The sequence below is a fragment of the Anolis sagrei genome, chromosome 4 (genome assembly GCF_037176765.1).
Source record: "Anolis sagrei isolate rAnoSag1 chromosome 4, rAnoSag1.mat, whole genome shotgun sequence".
Classification (NCBI taxonomy): domain Eukaryota; kingdom Metazoa; phylum Chordata; class Lepidosauria; order Squamata; family Dactyloidae; genus Anolis; species Anolis sagrei.
The window spans coordinates 102,229,842-102,237,750 of record NC_090024.1 but is presented as its reverse complement, the minus strand read 5'-3'; the positions used below and the strand labels follow the sequence as shown (position 1 = coordinate 102,237,750).

The following is a 7,909-nucleotide window of genomic DNA, read 5'->3' as shown; positions in this document are numbered from 1 at the left end:
TTGTGGCTTTCACCTGTTTCAATTTTTTCTAGGGTGTGAAACTATCTACTAAATGCAGCATTATCCATTAAAATGATGAATCCATCAGGATGGGTCCAACTTCATTAAACATTCTGTTTAGAGTTTATATTAGCAGGAAAGGCCAAGCCAGATAGGAAAAAGCTTGGTAAGTTATGGTACTCCATATATGCAACTGAATTTAAGATGATCATCTTAAGTTAATGTCTCCAAAGTTCAATAAGCAATACAGGGCCCTTGCTTCAGAAATGTTATGTTCATCATCAAGGAAGGGATTCTCAATCAATTAGACAGACATTAGTGTACTTAATTAATGTACAATGTTTTGTTTTATTTTAAATATATAAACCAATAGTGAATTTGACTTATACCCAATTGCTAGAACTAATCAGAATGGATCAATTGTTGAAAGGTACTTCAACACTCACATAAATCCCACTAAGACATTGGTTTTCTCTAGTTAGGAATAAGAATAGGATTTAGTCTTGTGAGCATGGAGAAATAACTAGAGCAGTGGTTCTCAACCTGGGTTCCCCAGATGTTTTTGGCCTTCAACACCCAGAAATCCTAACAGCTGGTAAACTGGGTGGGATTTCTGGGGGTTGTAGGCCAAAAACATCTGGGGACCCCAGGTTGAGAACCACCAAACTAGAGAAAGAGGGTCAAATATCAGAGAGAAAATTAGGTGATGGTGATTTGCATGGGAATTGAGAAGGACAAGGTGCTTCCTGCAGGATAAAGAACTCTGGTGGGCTATGGAGTATTACCCTTGCCTTTCTCAGTTTGGTTTCTGGTATATGCACACATTTTGAATATTCCCAGATGAAACTGCCATCTACTAACTCAGATCAATAGTCCATCTGCCCAGACTTGCAAACTGACTTGTAGTAGACTTCCAAATCCCCAAGCAGAAGGCATTCTTAGCTATGCTACTGACAATGCAGTTTCTGTTGCTCATTTTTGGTCTAAAGGTATTTAGCCACTTGTGTTCCCTCTATTCTATCAGTGTTATACTAATTTATTTATGCAATGCTTTTGACACACACAAAAAGCTATGCTCCCCAATACTGATTCTAAGTGGAAATATCAAAGACTGAACCTAGGGCCTTATGCATGCAGAAAAGGTACATTTAAAGAGCCTTTAAGTCAAACACTGTTTACATATATGTGTGTGTGTGTGTGTGTGTGTGTGTGTGTGTGTGTACACACGCACACACACACACACACACACACACACACACACATATATATATATATATATATATATATATATATATATATATTCAAAACATATTAAGGATATGAATTTTTCTTTTACTGGGATTAAGCCAGGCTGCTTTTAAATGAATTCTAGATATCCATCTAGCAGCTTACAACAACTGAGAAGTAGACCTTGACATGAAGTGTGACAGAGCAAAATTGGCTGGCATGATCTACATTTCTCTTCAACTGACTCCAAACTTGAAATGTTAACTGTATTTGTCAGAAGAGTTTTGTAAAAGAAAGCTGGCAGGACATGAATGAAATGGAAACAGATGGAAATAAAACAACACAAAATGAGATGAATGGATCCCCCTTTCCCTTTTCGGTACCTTGAATAACTTTAGTACCATGTTCTAGACCTTTTCACCTGAATATCATTCACCAAAATTGAATTAGGAAGGGTGGATAGTCTACAGATTTCAAAAGATCTTCTACACATACAGCTCTCTCTGAATCGCAGCCAATGAATTTCAAGCAGGCGAGAAACTGTATTAGTATATGTAATCCAGTCATTAAAATTAACTGTCATATCTGCAAGGAGAAACCCTACATTTTGTATGGAAGATGGTACGCTATTTTACATTTTTCCCTCTATTTTTTTCCCCTTTACAGAAATTGCCAAGTATTTGTCACACTGGAAGGTCATAGTGACAAATAATGTTTGCCTGTCAATTCTGAATCACTTAAAGCACAATTCAATCAGAAAAAAAATTATCTACAGATGAATTTCTATTCCTGAAAATTCTGGTTTTTCCATGCTGTTAGCCTGTTAAAATTTTGAGAGAAAGTCAAGAAAGTGAGATACTTTTCAGATTCTTTAAACACACCCCAAACACTTTGGTAACTAGCCACCTATCTAGTTCTTGGTGAGGTGAAAACTGTAAAGCGGAAGGCATCTATTCTAAAAGCCCTAAAATAACATGGCTATGTTTTCTAAACTTTATTTGACATCACAAAGTAGAGCAACTCCACGCAATATCCAGTGTTCAGGAGACTGTGTGGTCCGAAGGTCCACCGCAGCAATGTAATTCAGATCTGTCCGAACCGGTTTCTTGTAGATTGGACACGAGTACAGCCGTGGATCTTTTAAGGCTGGGAAGGGGGGAAATGGAAATCCTCCATTGTTACAAAGCTATGAACAACCAGAGCACCTTCTCAAAGAACACAAATAAAATTAAAAATAGATTTTACAGCAGAGAACAACAATTGAGATATATTTGCATTTATACCATACAACATATGGTATTTATATTTGCTTTTACCATATAACATATGGTAAAAGCCCTGAACTTGGATATGAGAAATATTAAAGCCTAGCTCACCTAAAGCCCAACTTAAACATTTGTTTTCTACCTTAACAAACAGGATACAGTCTAAGCTTATAGTGGCCTGTAGCTCCCATCTTGGTGGTGAATTCATGCCAGGATTTTGGTAAGCTTTAAAGGAGCTATTTATGATGCTAGACCTATTTAGGAGGTCCTTTAAAGCCTAGATTAATACCTGGAGCAAATTCACTACCCAGTTCACATGGGAACCTCTAGCCACCACTATTCTAAGCCCTGCTCTACTTCACTATCTCTTTCCTCTTGTGAGAAGAGGAAATCTCTGAAGGGGAGAGCCTCTACTATGTTTGGAAGTACCCTATTTACGTCTATGAATTATGAGTTGGTTAATTTCATCCTCCACTTTCACTGGGGAAAAAGCCAAAATTCCAGAAACAAAACGTAAACTTGCTATCATTGGGGTTACTTGCTGTAACGAAATAGCTGATTATAATGTTTGTTTTAAATGTGTTTATTGATGTTGGGATATGATAGGTGCAGGCCATCTGATATGTCACCTGTGCAGAGGCATTGCCATAGTGACGGAACCGGCTGTTAGAATGTATCCAAGTTAGAGAAGCTAAAGGGGCGGAGCTAACTGCCACTTGGCAGGGGCAGCCATTTTAAAAGAGTCAGTTTCTTTTTAGTCAGTGGACAAAAGTGGAAGCTGTGTTCTGGTGTGTGGAGAAACCAAACCCAGGGGTTTAAGTCTTAAACCTGCATGATTTCAGAGTCAATTGGACTTGTTCAAATTAGTAATTAACTCGTGAACTAAGGGGAAAAGAAACCCCAGTAGAAATCCATAACTTCAGTGGGGATAGCTGAAGGGAGAAAAAGGCAAGTCAGCCTTGAATTGTCAGTTAAGAAAAGAAAGATACTTCACAGTAAAATAAGTTTAAAACCAGTCTGGTGGAAGTAAAAGCCATACGATCGCATCTCAGAGTAGAACCACCTTGCTTATGACACCAAAGAACACACCAGCAGTAGTCTTTATAGTTTTATTAAAAGAAAAGATAAAAAGTTCAAAAAGCAAAGCATATTTTAAAAGATCTATCCAAGGTAACATAGGCAAACAAGATCCGTGAAGGCATAGACAAGGCCAAGTCCCATGAGAACATGACAAAGTCCTGAAACATGAGCATGAAAAGCAACAAGATTAATCCAAAGTCTCTTGGTTGAAGTGCGAAGTTGCTCTGACACTGAGGCACATTCAAACAGCCTGTTTAATACTCTTGGGCCAACATGAAGGTGTTCCTATGACCTCGGGCCTCATGGGCCTCTCTCTCTCTCACCTCCCGGCGATCCTGACACTCCTTCGCACTTTCAGTTCCAAGCGATCAGCTCTATCTAAACCATTGGCCCCATCGAGGTCAAATCCCTCATTAGCAGGCTGAAAACTATCCTCCCTTCCTACATCCTTCCTTCCTACATCAAGCACCTGGCTCTCACTCTCAGTAGTTTCACTTTTCCCAGTGTCAACCCTTACTGTGGGAAACAACTGAACTTCTGCCCCCTGGTCCTGGTCTTCCTTGTCTAACACAGGAACATCCTTGCTTTGCATCTGACTCTGAATCTGAATCTCATCATCCTCAATCTGACTCTGAATCTCATCACCTCCATCAGAATCATTGATACCATCACTCTGTGATTCCAGCTGAGTCACAACATATACAGAGAGTTATATTGGAAACTGTTTAACTAAAGTCAACTGTAACAACATTTAAAGGAATACAGAATAGCCATCAAACGTTGTACACCTGTGAATCCTTATATAAATATTTCCTAGATCAGTTATTTATAATTAAGACTCATGTCCATTTATTGAGGAGACAATTTACCTCAGAAGAAGGCGGCTGAAGATATTGGAAGAAAGGATTCTGGTTTGAGTTACTCCTTTGAAAAAGAAGTGCCTCAAGTAAAAAAAAAATTATAAAAGTCAAGCCTCAGCTACACGCAGCACCACTGCTATAGTCTCTTCATTGCCCTGGTTATTTGTGTGTGTGTGTGTTTGTGTGTGTCATTTGTTTGTCGTGTTTTACACTTACCTCTGGCCTAGGTATTGGAAGCGGATGATGTTTGTTCAGACCCCAGGTAAAATAGACAGAATAAAATGATGCGCCTTCCACTGTGGTGTGAAATTAGTCTAATAAAGGTATAGTGGAAGTGTTTAAAACTACTGCTTATGTAGACTTGTAAACCAAGGACACGGTGTGTCTGAGAATTAATGAAACCTATTCAGCTGAATTCAAGATCACATCAAAAACCAATATGCAACCTTGGACCAGTTAAGACACATTTAAGTTGAGGTATGTAGAATTTGCCAGAGCTGACTTCAGCAAGCTTACCATGCCTACTGTGGATATTCATGTATAAATCAAGGGCAGGTTTGGGAACCAAGATTATGGATTTTGATATGGCCCATGAAGAAGTTGAGGTTCACCAATATTGCCTCAGAAGGCCAACTGCCATTTCCCTGCCCAAATATTTTAAAAAGCCAGAAGTGGCATCATGGAAAGAAGAGTAAGGGGAGATAATGCTTCTTTTAGGTTCTCCCAGGACAGAATAAGCTCTTGCTTTTTTTGCACTCTGCTCAGTGAAGAGGATTGTTCCTTTGTAATAAGAGGTAAAGCACAGTGTTCATATTGACCCAGGAATATGGTTTTTTTCCATTGATTTCAAGATGTATATGTGAGATTGGCCTAGAGTGGGGATTGTCATGTAGCTCCTATTATTTTGGGAGTGCAGCTCTCATAATTCTTCATCACTTACTACATAGTATGTGTGAGGAGGGGGGGGAGTAGCAGTTAATAAAAAGAATTTTAAAATATATATAGTTTGAACATCCCTTATCCAGAATTCTGAACTCCAAAATACCCCATGTGACGATGTATAATTTTTATTCATATGGTTATGTGTTGTTTGAACAGTGGTTGATAAATGGTAAGTATGTAGGATTATATTTTGTTAGAGATGTGGCTGATTTAGCCTGAGCTGAGTTGCCACAGCAATGGGGGCAGAGCCAACTGTCACTTCACAGGGCAGCTGTTTGAAAGTGGCAGTCTGTAAGCCGGTGAGCTACAGGGAAGACTGAATATCTGGGTGGAGATACAGGGAATTAATTTGTGACCAAAGGGGTTACAGGAAAGGACCCAGTAGTGATAAAACTACAGGGGGTTATTGATTCGGGGTTAAGAATCAAGGTTTGGCTGGGAGCCAATTCTGTTGAATAGGCCTTTTGGCTTATTTGTTTTGTTGGGACAGTTGTCCAGGAAAAATGCATCTGCTTATAGAAACCTCTTAAAGTCTGTACCTAAAGTTACTCATGAAACCTTACTAATGTAACCAGTCAAGAATCGTGCCTCTTGTGAAGAAACAATCAAATCTGTTATACCTTGCTTGTTCCAATAAAATTGTTACTGTTCTCCTCAAGCCTTGCCTGATACAGTTTCTCTTAAGTCAAATAGCCTGCATAAGAAGTAAAACCAAACCAGGGACAGGAAACGCTACGCTATTAATACTTCTGTAAATAATAGACCCTTTATAAACCAGCTCATAAGCTGATATTGATCATTGCCCAGCTTTCCTCAGAGATTAGGTGGCAGTAATTTTACCCTCCTTCACACCCCAAAACCTCAAATTGTTCACATGGGTAACTGAGACAGTGACATCTTTGCTTTCTGATGAGTCAATGTACACAAACTTTGTTTCAAGCATAAAAATATTATACATTATTGTACAAAATGACCTTCAAGCTATGTGTATAGAATGTATTTGAAATATATCCCATATGATTTTGATGCGAGACTGCCAGCAAATACTAGGAGCTGTAGGCTACATTTCAGAGGAAGGAACTGGTAAAACCACCCTTGAGTATTGCCTAGGACAGTCTATGAAAATCATGGGGTTGGCATAAGTCAAGAGGTGGCCTGAAGGCACATAAACATGTACAACACACATCTTTCTTTACTTTTGCTTATATGACTCACATTCACTCTTGGGGAGGGGAGGTGAGGCAAAATCAAAATGAGGGAATGTCACTTTTTCTGGACTACATCTTGGGACTTCATCCCATGGGATAAGATTGAGATTGTTGTTTTCCTTTTAAGCTTCGCAATACTACATTTGGAAATTAAATGAATGATTTTCCTACCCCCATCACATGGTTTCCCTCTTTCTTTTCTAATTATGTTTGCTTTTTCATCACACAGGAGACATGTGAGGGGCTCCATCAATAACCATTTCTTAAATGTGTAGAAATGCTGATTTTATTACATGTGATGAATTGGGTTGTGCAATTTGGCACAAAAGTATGCCATTTTAAGTTTTGTTTTCAGCTAACCTCTCATTCTGTTTACTGGGAAATTACTGAAATTGGGGGGGAGGGTGCCATTTTTGTTCGGGGGAGATTTGGCCCATTTGCTACAATGGAGAAACTGTAGAGATTCATTTCTCAGTAATTTTAGTCCTATCTGCATGAACCCTACCTCAGTTGTAGATCACACTTATGAGTGTAGGCCTGCCAAGTTTCATAACCATTCACTGGTCTGGTGATTTTTTGGAATTATTTTAAGTCTTTATCATAACATTTTTTTAAAAAATAATACAAACCACAAGAGAGGGTTCTGGGAATTGCCACCAGTTGTGCCCATTCTCAACCAATCAGAGGATGGACACAACCAGGCCTTTTATTGGCTGAGAAACAGAGAGAGAGAAAGTTCAACTCCCATCATGCCCCGGGAGGAGCTCAAAGGCTTTTCAGTGCTCGCCCCGTGCAAGTGCTGCTGGGAAAGTGAGTTCCCAACAGTGCCCTCTCTGGAGAAGGGACCTAGGGAAGTTTTCCAGAAGAAATGGAGGACTCTGGCTAGGGAAGAAGTGAGATGCTGCATCAGGTACAAATCTCATATCTCCAGGATCCCCTGTGGCTGGCCTCTGCTTCTGGTAGAGTGCATAACTCCATCGGCTCCAGTAGCCAAAAAGATCCAGCTGCTGTTGATTTGTTCCAGCCAGCCTTCTGCCCCCCCCCCTCCACACACACACACATGCCTTCCTGTTTTGGGGGATTTAGTAACCGGATCACCAAATTTTCTGAATCAATTCCAGGCCAACCCAATATGTGCACAACCCTAGTGATGAAGTCCTTTAGGATTTGCCCATCAGTATAACCATTGGGGGAGGGGGTGTCTTGGAACTGCTTCTGAAAACAAACAGCCATTCTCCAACAGAAGAATCCAAGTAAAAAAAAAACCCAGCAATACCTGCAACAGGCATGCACCTGCAATGACATCTCACCTACCTGAAGGACATGT

General features: G+C 39.7%; 1 protein-coding gene across 1 annotated transcript in view; it reads right to left on the bottom strand.

The window, feature by feature from the left end:
* Positions 1-1,984: 1,984 nt before the first annotated feature.
* The window catches only part of DNAH5 (dynein axonemal heavy chain 5), a 209,979-nt gene continuing 204,054 nt past the window's right edge, over positions 1,985-7,909 (bottom strand). Inside the window, exon 80 of the mRNA XM_067467539.1 lies at positions 1,985-2,373. Coding sequence (XP_067323640.1) covers positions 2,222-2,373 — 152 coding nt within the window. The 3' untranslated portion in view covers positions 1,985-2,221. The remainder of the gene's footprint in view (positions 2,374-7,909) is intronic.